The sequence below is a fragment of the Ahaetulla prasina genome, chromosome 3 (assembly GCF_028640845.1).
Source record: "Ahaetulla prasina isolate Xishuangbanna chromosome 3, ASM2864084v1, whole genome shotgun sequence".
Lineage (NCBI taxonomy): Eukaryota > Metazoa > Chordata > Lepidosauria > Squamata > Colubridae > Ahaetulla > Ahaetulla prasina.
Window position 1 is genome coordinate 62,836,425 of NC_080541.1, and position 17,148 is coordinate 62,853,572.

Below are 17,148 nucleotides of genomic sequence, written 5' to 3' on the forward strand. Positions count from 1 at the left end.
ATAAATACAAGCAAAGATTATAGTTGAGATAAATACAGATGCTTACCACAAACATTGAGTTTAGGTCAGAGACTTATAAATTTAAAACACAGAGTGGCATAGTTTGTATTGCCTTCTACGCTAATAATTTGATTGAATAACATTTTCTTAAATTAACAGCATTCCAAACGGAATATCATATGTTAATGTATTTATTTACTAAGGCTCCAGTCCACAAGGACTTTGAGGAACTTACATTCCTTTCTCTCCAAATATTAGATAGCAGCTTTACCACATTGCCTGTTTGGGCTAGGGTTAAGAAATAAAACAGGCATCAGTGGACTCTGCTAAAGAATAATATCTTTCAGTAACTTCATACAAATGTGTATAAAAGGGATACAAGTGACGAGCCCTGCAGCACTTTATAACAGAGCAGCCCAAGGCTACTTTTCCTATCTCCACTACCACTGACTGGAACGTCTTCTTCAGAAACTGTTGTAAAACAGTGCCTGTTGCTCTTAATCCTTTGGGGGAGGAAGGGAAGAAATGGCCATCAGCTGAGTCACACTACTGTATCCCAGTCCTACCACAGATCTTCCATATGGGCAGCCAATAAAGTTTCAGCACCATATTTAGTCTGAATCCCAACTGAAAAGCATAGTGAATGTTAGTCCAACATATTCTCAACAACCTTCCTAAAAAAGGAGATTAGATTATTGTTATTGTTGGTGGGTTGAATATTCTTCAGGAGAGGATATATCATTTCCTTCAGATAGGGCCATTGTCTCTCTCAAGGATGCATTATCTACACCTCCAACCCAACTTTCTGCTATCTCTTGGAAAAAGAATTGGAACCTTTTGTAATCTTGACCACCAGCTAGAATCTTCTTTCTTGCCACCTTTTTTGCCTCCACCACTACCTCCTCCACTGCCGGATTTGGAAGACTGCTGGGACTCAGCCTCCTTTGCATCTATAATAAACATACATACGTTTCAATGGAAATTATAAAAGGTTTATTAAAATTATCAAGCTGACATTCTCAGATATGGACAGTTCTGTATACACAATATTTATACAACATTAATTGCTATAATAGTCAAACTAGAGCTTCAAGTAATTATACCACCATCAAAATTATATTTTGCACATCTAACCTAGAACTGTTGGGTATCAAGAAAGCATACAAATTTGATTAAGAAACACTCCTATTACATCCAACATCTAATATTAACTGTTGTTCTCTATTTCCCACCTAACTGAATACAGATACCATCATACAGGATAGTGCTATTGTAATACGTGATGAGAAAGCTCCAGTCATTTTGATTTTAAGATTTTAAGACTTAATCTTAAAGTCAGAAGGTCCACAACCTGAGGTCTCTGAAAACCTAGAACATAATCCTGGAGTCTTTCAAAAGTTATCAAATGCCAATTTTTAATGTAAGAGAAGTGGGGGAATAATTAACTATACCATTATAGAACAATTATACTATTTTAATTAGATTTAAACATTAACAAAATTTTATTTGAGACCCATTTGACATTTTTTTTGTCGGATGGTATTTCATTGAAAGAATTAGTGTAGTTTCAGCTTTGCTATAGAGAAAGTTATCTCTGGCAAGCATTGCCTTCCTTGTGTCAGGAGTCACATGGCTTCTTTCCCACAAAGTACATAAAACTGTAAACATCTGATTCTGGAGTTTTTGCAGTTTTACAAAGTTTGCGTCTAGCCAGTCACTTCAAGATAATAACCTAAGAAAAATACTAATATTCAAATTATGTGATTATGCTATCATTAGAACATGTAAATACCGAGGGAGACAGTTTTGTAACCAATTTATAAATTACAGATAGCCCTTCAGGAAGATATCAAGAAATAAACTGGTATGACTGGAATGTTTCAAAGACTTCTTGCAATTTTCCGGTATAGTACTGGATTTCAATAAGACAAGAAGCAATGGGTGGAAGCTTATCATACATTTCCAGATGTATTTATTAAAATAGTTGTACTAATGCTATGGCCTGCAAAATAGAAGGCTGAAAATTCAGTTTCATCTCCCAGATGCCCTGTGGATCCTAAGGGAGCTAAGGTAAGTTTAGCCTAACAAAGAGAAGGCTTAGGAATGACATGATAGTTGCCTTCCTATACTTGAAAGACTGACACTGTGAAAAGATGGTTGATTTATTCTCCAAAATAGCTGAAGGCAAGACAAGAAGCAATGGGTAGAAGCTTATCAAAGGGAGATCCAACCTGGAACTAAGGAGAAATTTCCTCACAGTGAAAACAATTAGAACAGAACAGCTTGGCTACCGGAATTTTGGGTGCTCCCTCACAGGAGGTTTTCAAGAAAGAAATGGACAACCATTTCTCCATGATGGAATAAGGACTCTTGCCTTGGGCAGTGGGTTGGACTACATGACCCGCAAGGTCCCTTCCAACCTTATGAATCTATGATTCCCTGCATCCTGCTCCTAATTCTTGCTCTGAAGTAGCAGCTTAGGCATTTCTGCTGCAACCACCACCCTTCAGGGGGATTCATTTGGCATATAGCACCTAATATTAGTGTACAAGACATGGTTCTTTCTAACAACTAAAACATCAAAAATCAAATGTTGAAATGATTTTGATACAGCACATTCTGTTTGTGTAATATATTAAAATCCCATTGTAGACATTAAAAATTAGATATTCAAGTGGAATGACAGAGTTGTTCTATGGGCATTTTAACTGCAACTTTCACATTAACTAAGAAAGAAAAAATCATGAAAGAGGCTAGAAAGAAATTTAATTACAGATCAACATAGCAGAGTCTTCCCCCTCCAATGAATATAGTTAGAACTGTCAATGAAGGCTAAACACCTAATTTTGTAACTTATCCAAAGATAAACAAAGATAACAGATATAAAAAAATTAGCACAAATTTCTGGCTACCTATTATCTATTTCTTTGAAAATAACTGATGGGAAGAGAGAGAGAGACAGAGACAGAGAGACAGAGAGAGAGAGAGAGAGACAAACTGATTCTGAAGGAGATCTCTCATTCATGACAATGTGACTGTTTGCAGACTAGATTTCCAACTACATTATTTGCTGTGATTGCCCTGCTAATTATATTTCAGCTGCTCCATCAGTACTGCCTTCAGGGATGAAAAGGTCAAAATTAGCAAGATGGCAGATGGACTATTACAATACAGGCCTCACTTCTTTAAGTAGCATATAATGTTGGCGGATGTACAAAAGAAGTGGAACTTCCATCAACGTTTTTCTTCTACACTCTTGCTAATTTTGACACCCTCCTCCTATGAGAACTATTGCCCTCCATGTTACCCCTTTTTTTTGGCCTTATTATTTATGACCACAATTGAAGCCAAAATTTCCATTGCTGAGCAACACAGTAGTTAAGCGAATTTTGCCCCATTTTATAACCTTTCTTAAGTGAATCATTGCAGTTGTTAAGTTAGCAACACAATTGTTAAGTGACTCTGGCTTCCTTTGCTTGTCAGAAGGTTGCAATAGGTGATCACATGACCCTAGGACACTGCAACCGTCTTGGGATCCAGAGAGGTGGCATGCGTCGAAGAAGAACCTTTGGGGGTTTTTAAATAGGTTTTTAGAGATGGGTTTTTTAAGGGGTGGGAGGGAAGAGACGGGTGGGGGGAGAAACCCGTCGGGGAGGGATAATAGTCCAGCCCCTGCGCCCGCTCGCGGCACTACTCTACCTGATCCGAAGGCAGGCGGGGAAGGGTTTGTTCCAGTTTTAGAGGATCGTTCCATCTGTACGGTAAGTGGGAGAGGCAGATATGGCGGAAGCAAGGGGCCGTATCGTTTCCTGGGAGCACGTGATCGCTATATAAAAGCGATCGTGTGCTCCGGCCCCTTAGTCTTTACCCGTTCCCCGGACGGCCAAGATTCTCAGAGCTTGGGCCTTCGGTTGATGCTGTGCAAAGCTCGGTCCATGGTTAATAAAGCCCCCCTGATTTGTGACCTTATTCAGGGGGAGTCCGCGGACCTCATGGGCATCACGGAAACCTGGTTGGGCACGGAGGGGGGGGTTTCCCCTCATCGAGTTGTGCCCTCCGGGTTTCCGAGCATTTCATCAACCGAGAGCCCAAGGTAGGGGTGGCGGGGTGGTGGTTGTTATTAGGGAAGGTCTAGAACCGAGGGAGTCCACTGTATCTCAGATAGCCGGTTGTGAATCCCTCTTTGTGAGGTGGGGCTATAGGAATCAGATGGGCTTGTTGATCACGTACCTGGCTCCTTGCTGCATGAGTACAGCCCTGCCCGAGTTGTTGGAGGTGCTTGCCGGAGTGGTGGTTGAGACCCCCAGACTTATGGTCATGGGGGATTTCAACCTGCCATCAACCGGCTTGTCATCGACGACAGCCCGGGAGTTCCAGGCCTCCATGATGGCCTTGGACCTGATTCAAGTAATTGATGGCCCTACGCACACGGGGGGAGGCACACTGGACTTGATTTATATCTCTAGTCAGTGGCTAAATGATCTGGAATTAAGAGATTTAGTAACAGAACCTGTGTCATGGTCAGATCATTTTCTCCTTCGCCTGGACTTTCGGACCGCCACCCACCACCGCAGGGAGACGGAGCCAATGCGCTGGTTCCGTCCCAGGCGCCTGATGGACCCTGAGCGGTTTCTGATGGAGCCTGGGCCGTTCCCTGAGGATCTGGCCCACGGCACGGCTGAAGAACTAGTCGTGGCCTGGGAACAGGCCGTGGCTGGGGCTTTGGGCCGTGTCGCGCCTTTGCGGCCTCTGACCCGGCGTAGGTCTCAACCGGCCCCTTGGTTTTCCGAGGAGCTGAGGGAGATGAAATGCCGGCAAAGACGCCTAGAGAGTGCCTGGAGGTCCAGCCGTTCCGAAGCTGACCGGACACTAGTTAGGTCTTATTCTAAGGCCTACCTAGTGGCAATGAGGGAGACGAGGCGTTCTTAAGTTTCCACCCTCATTGCGTCGGCAGATAACCAACCGGCCGCCCTGTTTCGGGTGACCCGCTCTCTCCTTCATCAGGAGGTGCGGGATGACCCCTTACAGGGACGTGCCGAGGAGTTCAGTGGCTATCTATACGATAAAATCGTTCAGCTCCAGGATGGTTTGGACCAAAATTGGGATGATCCAGGTGAGAGGATGGAGACGCGTCTTGTCTAGATTGTTTGGGATGGGTTTGACCCTGTGGCTCTCGAGGACGTGGACAGATTGTTGGGAAAACTGCATGCCACCACGTGTTTATTGGACCCGTGCCCTTCCTGGTTGGTGCTGGCCACACAGGAGGTGACACGAGGCTGGCTCTGGGGGATTATCAATGCTTCTTTGCAGGAGGGGGTCTTTCCTGCCGCCTTGAAAGAGGCGGTGGTGAGACCCCTCCTCAAGAAGCCTTCCCTGGACCCAGCTATTTTGGGAAATTATCGTCCAGTCTCCAACCTTCGCTTTGTTGCGAAGGTTGTAGAGAGTGTGGTGGCTCGGCAGTTACCCCAATACCTGGATGAAGCTGTCTATCTAGATCCGTTCCAGTCCGGCTTCCGGCCCGGATATAGTACGGAGACGGCTTTGGTCGCATTGGTGGATGATCTCTGGAGGGCCAGAGACAGGGGTTGTTCCTCTGCCCTGGTCCTATTAGATCTCTCAGCGGCTTTTGATACCATCGACCATGGTATCTTGCTGCACCGGTTGGAGGGGTTGGGAGTGGGAGGCACCATTTATCGGTGGTTCTCCTCCTATCTCTCTGATCGGTCGCAGACGGTGTTGACAGGGGGGCAGAGATCGACCGCAAGGCGCCTCACTTGTGGGTGCCGCAGGGGTCGATTCTCTCGCCTCTCCTGTTCAACATCTATATGAAGCTGCTGGGTGAGATCATCAGTGGCTTTGGGGTGAGATACCAACTGTACGCTGATGACATGCAGCTGTACTTTTCCACCCCAGGCCACCCCAACGAAGCTGTTGAAGTGCTGTCCCGGTGCTTGGAAGCCGTACGGGTCTGGATGGGGAGAAACAGGCTCAAGCTCAAACCCTCCAAGACGGAGTGGCTATGGATGCCGGCACCCCGGTACAGTCAATTGCAGTTGCGGCTGACTGTTGGGGGCGAGTCATTGGCCCCAGTGGAAAGGGTGCGCAACTTGGGTGTTCTCCTGGATGAACGGCTGTCGTTTGAAGATCATTTGACAGCCGTCTTCAGGAGAGCTTTTCACCATGTTCGCCAGTTGTGCCCCTTCCTTGACCGGGATGCCTTATGCACAGTCACTCACGCTCTCGTTACCTCTCGCTTGGATTATTGCAATGCTCTCTAGATGGGGCTCCCCTTGAAGTGCACTCGGAGGCTTCAGTTAGTCCAGAATGCAGCTGCGCGGGTTATAGAAGGAACCGCACGCGGCGCCCGTGTAACACCACTCCTGCGCAGACTGCACTGGCTGCCTGTGGCCTTTCGGGTGCACTTTAAGGTGTTGGTTACTACCTTTAAAGCGCTCCATGGCTTAGGGCCTGGGTACTTACGGGACCGCCTGCTGTTACCTCATGCCTCCCACCGACCCGTACGCTCACACAGAGAGGGACTTCTCAGGGTGCCGTCCGCCAGACAATGCCGGCTGGCGGCCCCCAGGGGAAGAGCCTTTTCTGTGGGGGCTCCTACTCTCTGGAACGAACTTCCCCCTGGCTTGCGCCAATTGCCTGACCTTCGGACTTTTCGCCGCGAGCTGAAGACGTATTTATTTACTCGCGCGGGGTTGGCTTAAATTTTAAATTTTTTAAATTTTAAATTTTTTGGATGTATTTTAATGGGGTTTTAGATTTTAATATGTTTTAAATTTTGGCCAATTTTTAAAAATTATTTATTTTAATTGTATTCTGTTTTTTTTTTTATTCCGGCTGTACACCGCCCTGAGTCCTTTGGGAGAAGGGCGGTATAAAAATCTAATAAATAATAATAATAATAAATAATAAATACATGGCAGTTGCTAAGTGACTGAATTTTGATCACAGGACCATGGGGATATTGCAATGGTTGTAAGTGTAAAAAACATTCATAAGTCACTTTTTCAGTGCTGTTGTAACTTTGAGTCACTAAACAAATGATTATAAGTAATATACACAGCTTTTATCAAATAATCAGTTCTTTGCTTTCAAGCAACACCTAATATATAACAAATCTGACAATGAACTAGCAATTTAATATGAAGTCAAATCTGAAATGTGAGTAAATACAATACATTTTTTTAAGCTAAAAGATATTCACAGAAAGTAAAATAACACAAGTGAAGAACAGGAAGATTATCTTTAAAGGGAGTCATTTGAACCAGTTTAAGCACTGAACTATACAATAAACATGCACGTGACCATTTGAATTAATGACTACTAAAATGGAAGTAACCAAGTTAATATTCATTCTACATACAGGCCTCTAATGTAAGAGTGTCTTGGTACCTTTGGGTTCCTCACTGGGATCTTTCACATCATTAGGTTTCTTTCCCCCAGGAAAATATTTTTCAAATCCTATTAAAATAAAGCAGTGGAAATAAAAATCACCTTGACATTGATGCCTAAAACAGTAAAGGCTCATTATATAAATTATCAGGTGGCTTCTGGGTGCAATTTAAGGTGTTGGTTATCACCTTTAAAGCCCTTCAGGGCAAACAGCATCACTAGTGGAGGGACCATTTACCACAAGCTGCTTCTGCCCATTGGGTGTAATCAAGAAAGATGGGTGTACTCTATATATTCTGTCTATCAAACAGGGTCACTTTACAGATCCAGTAGGCACATCAATCTGTTTGCAGCAGCTGTCTTCTGAAATGATACCTTGTGCAGGTCCCACTCTCATGATATTCCGTTGGGGGTGGGGGGAGAGAAAAAGAGAAAACCCAGTTGTTCTCCCAGGCTATGGAATAGGGTGGTGGAGGAGCTCCTTTTAGTTTAGATTAATATTTTCTGGATTAAGATTGTATTTCCTTTTTTTAAACATTTTTTCTTTTATCTGTAAACTACCCAGTCAGCTATCCCTGACTGGTATTGATTAAACAAACAAAATAAAACTCCTATTAATAAAGTAAGACATAATTGTAATTTGGTTCTTCCATATATTTATATTCCTAGATCCTTAATTCCATCAGGTGATTAATTCAGTTAAACTACAGTTATCAAGCAAAGGAATTATACTTATTCAGGATCACAAACACATTCTTTTTAATACCAAAAGGGGAAAAATAATTATTATCCTTGCGTATTCCAGTATAAAGAAGCAATGGACAAGATGACTTCTGATTTGTGCTTTAGAATGATTTCTCACATTCAAAATCTGTATATATGTGCCCATTTCTTATAAAACAGTCACATTTAAGAGTACTGTATTTGATTCAGTTGGCATAAAGAAAAGGGATATCAAAAATCAAATATTTACCTGTATTATTTATAGGAATGTTTTTAAACATTTATAAATAATAATATAGTAGACATTTTGGCATTAAGCTAAAATTGTTACATTTCTTTTTTATATCATAAAGACCACTCAATGTACTTTAGTTTCTTTGATCAATATTAAATTGACCATTAATTGTTCAATTTCAGAAAATATGTCCATCTGTAGATATCTTCTTTGATTTTTTTTTATTTTAAATTAAAAGAAAAAAGTATTTTGATTTGAAAGTACCTGGAGCTAGAGAAAGTTTTCAAAAATTATGAAAATACATGCATAATTCTATTGATATCATTGAATTTTAAGAAACTCAAATTATAGAATAGTTGAAGCATGCATATTATGAGTTTAAATATCATTGCACATTACTAGCTTCCAGTAATTATTACAGATATTATAGGATTTCAGAAGATGTAGCTGCTGTATATCTTTTTAAGATGGTATAAGGAATTTTCCAAATGGAAATGAAAATTTCATTGAATGCAATTGATTACATTTTAAACTTTGCTACTTTTTAATAAAATACATATTTTGCAAAAAGTGACAATATATGAAACATAATCATATTCTGAACAATCTTTTGAAATTAATGAGTTAGATTCAATCTGCAAATCACAGTTTCATATCTCTCACTCACCATTCAGAATAAGTCATTACCTGTATACATACTTTCACATAAAGGACGTAACAGTATGTAAGCTATATGGCATCACTATTATATAACAATAATTACCTTTTGGAGGTTGGGAAAAGAGTTTTTGGTAAGCAGCAATTACATTTACAAGGACACTGCTTCTGTTTGTAGGAACCTGGGAGGTCACTTTATCATGAAGCTGAAAAAAATGAGAATGATCATTGTAATAATGAAAATCTTTTCAATTTTAGGCATATTTAAAGCACTTAAGATGCTTACAATAAGGATCTTATAAGGTAAACTGCATCCAATATTCTCTTAGATTTTAATTTACATAAACCTATCCAGGATTATATCTCACTGATGTCACACTTCCACTATATTGTACATTCCCTAACTTCTTCTGAATTCCCATGAGAGCCCCAGGAAAGCAGTACTTGGAAATGGTTTTTAACATCCATCAATATCACACACATACAGACAGCACATTCAGAATTTCTTTTTTTTTAATTTGAATTTATATCCCGCCCTTCTCCGAAGACTCAGGGCGGTTTACATTGTGTAAGGCAATAGTCTCATCCATTTGTATATTATATACAAAGTCAACTTGTATTGCCCCCCCAACAATCTGGGTCCTCATTTTACCTACCTTATAAAGGATGGAAGGCTGAGTCAACCTTGGGCCTGGTGAGACTCGAACCTGCAGTAATTGTAATTGCAGGCAGCTGTGTTAATAACAGACTGCATTAGCCTGTTAAAAGTCATATAAGAGACTCATATCTAACAATATAGTGATCACCAAAAATGATCAGAAATTCAATGAATGTGAGTACATGAGGCATAGATAATCCCTCTTAGCTCTTCCTTGATATCTATAGGAGGCATGGAATACAGATACTCTTCACAATTAGCACAGAAATAAAATTGTCTGATAAAGGGGAAATAGAACGTTGTACCAAATGTATATGGAGATTCTTAGTCCTCCAGGTCATGGTGTCTCAAAGGTATTTTTTCAAAAAGCAACTGGGCTATGTTTTTTTCCTTGATGAAAAAACATACTCCAATTGCCTTTTGAAAAAGCATCTTTGAGACAGAAGGCTGTACTATAAACTTCTGGCAACAAATTTAACAGATGTCTTATTTTTCTGTTTAACGATTTTAAAGTTAGGTAAGGTCCGTATATTGTGCTAAACTGGGATGAGTAACAGAATAAGGAGGACTGGGTTATGCAAGCAACAAACCGATCATGTTATGGTTTAGCATGGGAAGTGGTCCAGCCCTCCACTATACATTTTTGTGCTGGTTTTGAAAATCTGAGGGGGAGTTTCTTTTCTACAACTTATAATTAATCTCTTTCCCAAGTAATGTTTTTTTTTACAATTACTTACCAGACAACTGAAGCATACTTAGCCAAGCATTTTAGGAGAATCCCTAGCACATGATACTGGAAGAGTAGGGGTTTTTGTTGCACTGTCATGCGTTTTAAATTTTCTGACGATGTTGAAGTTCACTCTTAAAAAGTCAGCTACAGAGGACGCCCCGTTTTAAAAGATCATATAGGATAGTCATTAGTATTAAGGTTGGCCGAAAGTGAGCGATCCTGATCCGAACAGGCAGATCTGTTGCCGCGAGCAGAAACGCAAGCTACGCAAATTTGCTTCGTCCCGGCCGCTCAGCCGATTCGGGTGATCAGGGGCTCAAGCAGCGCTTATGGAGGGAGGGCAGCAATCGAGACACTAGGCAAGAAGACACCCATCTGCCCTTGCCCTGCTGATCGTATGTGACTCACCTGTTTCAAGGAACGGGAAGGGACAGCTCGACCTCGGGGCCAAAACTGCAGCTGAGCTCCGGGGACCCCGCTAGGGGTGCGCCGGCAACAACCGCGCGACAGCCAGAGGCAGCGATGAGCCATGGCCCCCCAAACAGGCCTAAAGGCCCCGCAAGCACAACTCTCTCACGCCTCCTGAAGAGGCTGGACCACGCTCCTGGCGCTCCGCCTACGTCATCACGTCAACGTCCTCCTCCTCCTCCGCCTCCTCCTTTTTCCCATGCGCGCGCAGAACGTCTCCGCGCCTGTCGTTTGTCTGCGAGCGTTCCGTTTCTTCTTGCAGCCCTGGGGACGTTGGTTTCTTTTTTTTCCTTCTTCATTGTAGAAGCGCCGCTGTTTCCCAAGGCAGTTTTCGAGCAACAGCGCTTCCGTGCTTTTCCAGAAGGATCTTTACAAGTGTGAAAAAGATCAACTAAAGCAGGGGTCACCAACCATGGCAACTTTAAGCCTGGAGGACTTCAACTCCCAGAATTCCCCAGCCAGCTTTGCTGGCTGGGGGATTCTGGGAGTTGAAGTCCTCCAGGCTTAAAATTACCAAGGTTGGAGACCCCTGAACTAAAGTACCCCAAAATCCGGACCAAAGTAGCATTCACAGACATAATAAGTTTAAAAAGTTTTAAGTTTAGAATTATATTTGCTTCTTCATACTTTTAGAATAGAATTTTTTATTGACCAAGTGTGATTTGACACACAAGGAATTTGTCTTGGTGCATATGCTCTCAGTGTACATAAAAGAAAAGATACATTCATCAAGAATCATAAAGTATAACACTTAATGATAGTCACAGGGTACAAATAAGCAATCAGGAAACAGTATCAGTATAAATTGTAAGGATACAAGCAACAAAGTTACAGTCATATAGTCATAAGCGGGAGGAGATGGGTGATGGGAACAATGAGAAGATTTAGTGCAGATTTAGTAACTAGTTTGACAGTGTTGAGGGAATTATTTGTTTTGCAGAGTGATGGCGTTCTGGAAAAAACTGTTCTTGTGTCTAGTTGTTCTGATGGGCAGTGCCCTATAGCATCGTTTTGAGGGTAGGAGTTGAAACAGTTTATGTCCAGGATGTGAGGGGTCTGTAACTATTTTCACAGCCCTCTTTTTGACTCGTGCAATATACAGGTCCTCAATGGAAGGCAGGTTGATAGCAATTGTTTTTTCTGCAGTTCTAATTATCCTCTGAAGTCTGTATCTGTCTTGTTGGGTTGCAGAACCAAACCAGACAGTTATGGAGGTGCAGGTGACAGACTCAATAATTTCTCTGTAGAACTGGATCAGCAGCTCCTTGGGCAGTTTGAGCTTTCTGAGTTGGCGCAGTTGGCTCATTACTTAATGAGTTTCGCAGAGTAGGATAAAGATGACTTTCTTTTGTTATGCTTTTGCTTCAAGACAATATAATTCCTTGTGTGTCCAATCACACTTGGCCAATAAAAAAATTCTCTTCTCTTCTATTTTACCGTAATAATTCAGCTTGAACATATCAAATCAAATATAACTGGCTTGTTTACTTTCAGAATTCTTAGAAACACCTGATGCTGGAAACTGGGCTACTAGATTCTAGTTTGGGAGGAATTCAAGACTCACTGTGTTAAGGAAATTGTCCAATAATTAATGGTATTTATGTTCAAGTATGTAGAAATAGAATTACTGCATTTATGTTAAATAAACATGAAGTCTCTTTTCTAATTAAATGGTAATTATCCAGGAAATAAAAAACATAGTTTCAAGTCTGCTCCAAATCTGAAAACTTTTTTTTCTATATGTCTATGGAGATTCTCAGTCATTTAGGTCATGGTTATCCCAAGGTGTTTTTTCAAGAGCCAACTGGACTTTCTGGTTTTTTCTTTCAAGATGTTTCACTTCTCATCCAAGAAGCTTCTTCAGCTCTGACTGGATGGTGGGGAATGGAAGAATTTATACTCCTTGCAGGCAGCTGATCATTTGCATTCTTTTAGCAGGTTGTTAAGGTCTCCTTTTTTTCCTATACTTCCAATTTTATAATGGCATGGTAGGTGTGACTGATGCCATTGCTGAACCACCTTGAACAGGAATATACATTTTCCTTTCTGACCTTCTGACCGCTACTTTCTGACCACTACCCACCACTGCAGGGAGACGGAACCAATGCGTTGCTTCCGTCCCAGGTGCCTGATGGACCTGGAGAGGTTCCTGACAGAGCTTGGGCCGTTTCCCGAGAACCTGGCCCACGACACGACTGAAGAACTAATTGCGGCCTGGGAACAGGCCGCGGCTGGAGCTTTGGACCGTGTTGTGCCTTTGCGGCCTCTGACCCGGCGCCGGTCTCAACCAGCTCCTTGGTTCTCCAAGGAGCTGAGGGAGATGAAACGCTGGAGAAGACGCCTAGAGAGTGTCTGGAGATTCAGCCGTTCTGAGGCTGACCGGACACTAGTTAGGTCCTATAGCAGGACCTACCTAGTGGCACTGAGGGATGCAAAACGTTCCTACGTTTCCTCCCTCATTGCCTCGGCAGATAACCGCCCGGCCGCCCTGTTTCGGGTGACCCGTTCTCTCCTTCAACAGGAGGGGCGGGAGGACCCCCTACAAGGGCGTGCCGAGGAGTTTAACGGTTATCTATACGATAAAATCATTCAGCTTCGGGATGGATTGGATCAAAATTGGGTAGATCCAGACGAGAGTTCCGAGACCCGTCTTGTTGAGGTGGTTTGGGATGAGTTTGACCCTGTGACTCCCGAGGACATGGACAGGTTGCTGGGTAGGCTGAATGCCACCACATGTTTACTGGATCCGTGCCCCTCCTGGTTGGTACTGGCTACACAGGAGGTGACACAAGGCTGGCTCCAGGGGATTACAAATGCTTCTTTGCGGGAGGGGGTCTTTCCCGCTGCCTTGAAAGAGGCGGTGGTGAGACCTCTCCTCAAGAAGCCTTCCCTGGACCCAGCTGTTTTAGGGAATTACTGGCCAGTCTCCAATCTTCGCTTTACGGCGAAGGTTGTAGAGAGTGCGGTGGCATGTCAGCTACCCCAGTACCTGGATGAAGCTGTCTATCTAGACCCGTTCCAGTCCGGCTTTCGGCCCGGATACAGTACGGAGACAGCTTTGGTCGTGCTGGTGGATGATCTCTGGAGGGCCAGGGACAAGGGTTATTCCTCTGCCCTGATCCTATTAGACCTCTCAGTGGCTTTTGATACCATCGACCATGGTATCCTGCTGCGTCGGTTGGAGGGGTTGGGAATGGGAGGCACCGTTTATCGGTGGTTCTCCTCCTACCTCTCTGACCGGACACAGACGGTATTGACAGGGGGGCAGAGATCGACTCCGAAGTGCCTCATATGTGGGGTGCCGCAGGGGTCGATTCTCTCACCCCTCCTGTTCAACATCTATATGAAGCCGCTGGGTGAGATCATCAGTGGCTTTAGGGTGAGATACCAACTGTACGCTGATGATACTCAGCTGTACTTTTCCACCCCGGGCCACCCCAGCGAAGCTGTCGAAGTGCTGTCCTGGTGTTCGGAAGCCATACGGGTCTGGATGGGGAGGAACAGGCTCAAACTTAATCCCTCCAAGACAGAGTGGCTGTGGATGCTGGCACCTCGGTACAGTCAGCTGCAGATGCGGCTGTCCATCGGGGGCGAGTCATTGGCCCCGATAGAGAAGGTATGCAACTTGGGCGTGCTCCTGGATGGTCGGTTGTCCTTTGAAGATCATTTGACGACCGTCTCCAGGAGAGCTTTTTATCAGGTTTGCCTGATCCGGCAGTTGCATCCCTTCCTGGACCGGGATGCCCTATGCACGGTCACTCATGCTCTCGTTACCTCTCGTCTGGACTACTGCAATGCTCTCTACATGGGGCTCCCCTTGAAGAGCACCCGGAGACTTCAGCTAGTCCAGAATGCGGCTGCGCGGGTTATTGAGGGAGCGGTTCGGAGCTCCCACGTAACACCTATCCTGCGCAGACTGCACTGGCTACCTGTTGTTTTCCGGGTGCGCTTAAAGGTATTGGTTACCACCTTTAAAGCGCTCCATGGCTTAGGACCGGGCTACTTATGGGACCGTCTACTGCCGGCCTCTATCTCCCAGCGTCCGGTGCATTCCCACAGAGAGGGACTCCTCAGGGTGCCGGCAGCCAAACAATGTCGACATTTCCCCCAGGGGGAGGGCCTTCTCTGTGGGGGCTCCTACCCTGTGGAACGAGCTTCCCCTCGGGCTTCAACAACTACCTGACCTTAGGATCTTTTGCCACGAACTTAAAACCTATTTATTTCGTATGGCTGGACTGGTCTGATTTTAAATTCTAAATTTTAAATTTTAATTGAATTTTGATGGGTTTTAAATTTCTGTACTTTTATGGGGTGTAATGTTATTTTAAATTTTCTGGCAAATTTGAATCAGTTTTTTAAGGGTTGTTTTAATTATTGTGTATGTTTCTGTTTGTATTTTATTTGCCTGTTCATCGCTGTGAGATTTAAAACCCAAATTTGATATTCACAACTCCAAGACAAGTCTGATTAACAAAATCAAAGATTTATTGTAAAAAAATATGAAAATAAAATAAAATAAAAAAAGCGGTTGCAAGCGCGGCCTCTTAGACTCTTCCCAATTGGATTGAGTTCAAAGAGCGCAAGAAGCAGTTTTCAAGCTACACATTTTATACTCCTACACAATGCACGCCACGCCTAAGAAATTCCCCCCTTACCCACTTTGTCCTTTTAGTTGTTTTACACCTTTAAGGGTCATCTTGGCAATTTCCGTCCATTCTCTGATATCTTTTCTTATTTACTTATAATTTTCACTTTGGGCCGATGTTCCTGTCTCCTGATAGGATTTTTGGCTCAGGTGTAAGTTTCTGTCTCTGGGGAACTCTTATCAAGTCATAATACATTGTCTCCACAATTGATTACATTACCAATTGTAGTCACTTTGCATAGTCAGAAAACAGCAAACAGATGGTCTCACACTTTGGTATTACATTTGTTACAATTTATAAAAGAATAACCTTTATTTATTTCCTTTAATTCCATTCTTTTTCTCTTCTACCTTAATTATTCTTTTATACTTTTAATAATTCATAACTCCCTATGTTTTCTTTAGGTTCCTGTGGAAGCAAGTTTTTATATTCTGAATCTTCTTTTCCCAACCCCTGTTTTCCTACCTTCATTATTAACATTGTTTCTTTCCTTCCACTTTCTATTGAAGTTGTTATTAAAGTCATGCTTTTCATTATTAGTTTTATCATCATTTGTATGAGTGGAATCAAACATGGTAAAAACATAATAGCCAAGAATCCTAATATTGCAAATTTTGCTAATTCTTTCCAATTTGCAAACCATCCTCCGAACCAGTTATTTACCCCATCTAAGGTCAATCCTCTCCAGGTTTGGACAGGGACATGAGCTAATCTTATCTGTAATTTCCTTTACTACCTTTCCACTCTCATCTATTTCAATGCAGCAATTACTCAAATTAATTACTTCGAGCACTGCTTGCAGCCAAATTACCCTGTTTAAATGGGCTCTCTGGTACCTAAGGTGCCATCTTCCACCCATCTAGCAGGTCCATAATAGTGGATGATCCTCTCTGGAGTCCAATCATCACCCTTCCAACTTCCGATTTTTATATCGCTTGGTTGTATGGCTCTTTTTGCTCGGACTTTATCTGATAAATCATCATACACAGTTAGTCCTAGCAATTGTTTCTGTTCAATGGGAAGGAGAAAAAACTTGGCTTTATTATTCCTAGGATGCAAGATCCGTACCACCCCTTGGGTAGATACCCATAGGCATATTTTCCACATATCCAATACATACCTTCCGGGGCTACCCAGTCCAGGGTGTCGTTTTCAGGATCCTTTAAATAAGCCATCTCAGTTATTTCACTTAATATCTCCTCCTTTGATATTCCACTTTCCCCCCACCAACTGTTGTTGTTCCATACAGTCAAGCAAATCATGTCCCCTACTGCTATTCTCCTATTTTTCCTTTTTCTTTCATAACATACTTTCCCTACTAAATTCGTAGTTAATGCCCAGGTCCCCTCTTTTCCTTTTGTGAAATTGAGAGTTTTATTTTTCCACATATTTATCACAATATCATGTTTCAATTCTTGAGCTTCCCATGGCCATTGTTCTCCCATATTTGTTCCTCCACACACAAAACAATTACTTACGATTAAAGTTTTAGCAATTTCTTCAGCCAGTTGCACAAACATATTAACTGCTTTCTTAGGAAATTCAGGTAATTCTAATTTCTCAAATTCCTGGTAATATGACCAAAAGATACTTTTGTGTATTGGTTTTACCTTGGTTGTTTCTA

At 42.6% G+C, this 17,148-nt stretch overlaps 1 protein-coding gene across 1 annotated transcript in view; it reads right to left on the reverse strand.

Annotated features, from left to right (window-relative positions):
- The window catches only part of AFG3L2 (AFG3 like matrix AAA peptidase subunit 2), a 34,692-nt gene extending 23,669 nt beyond the window's left edge, over positions 1–11,023 (reverse strand). Inside the window, exons 1-4 of the mRNA XM_058175779.1 lie at positions 10,819–11,023; positions 9,129–9,228; positions 7,408–7,476; positions 835–950 (exon numbers count right to left, since the gene is read on the reverse strand). Of these exons, the coding sequence (XP_058031762.1) occupies positions 835–950; positions 7,408–7,476; positions 9,129–9,228; positions 10,819–10,941 (408 nt within the window). The 5' untranslated portion in view covers positions 10,942–11,023. The remainder of the gene's footprint in view (positions 1–834; positions 951–7,407; positions 7,477–9,128; positions 9,229–10,818) is intronic.
- Between the last annotated feature and the right edge of the window lie 6,125 nt (positions 11,024–17,148).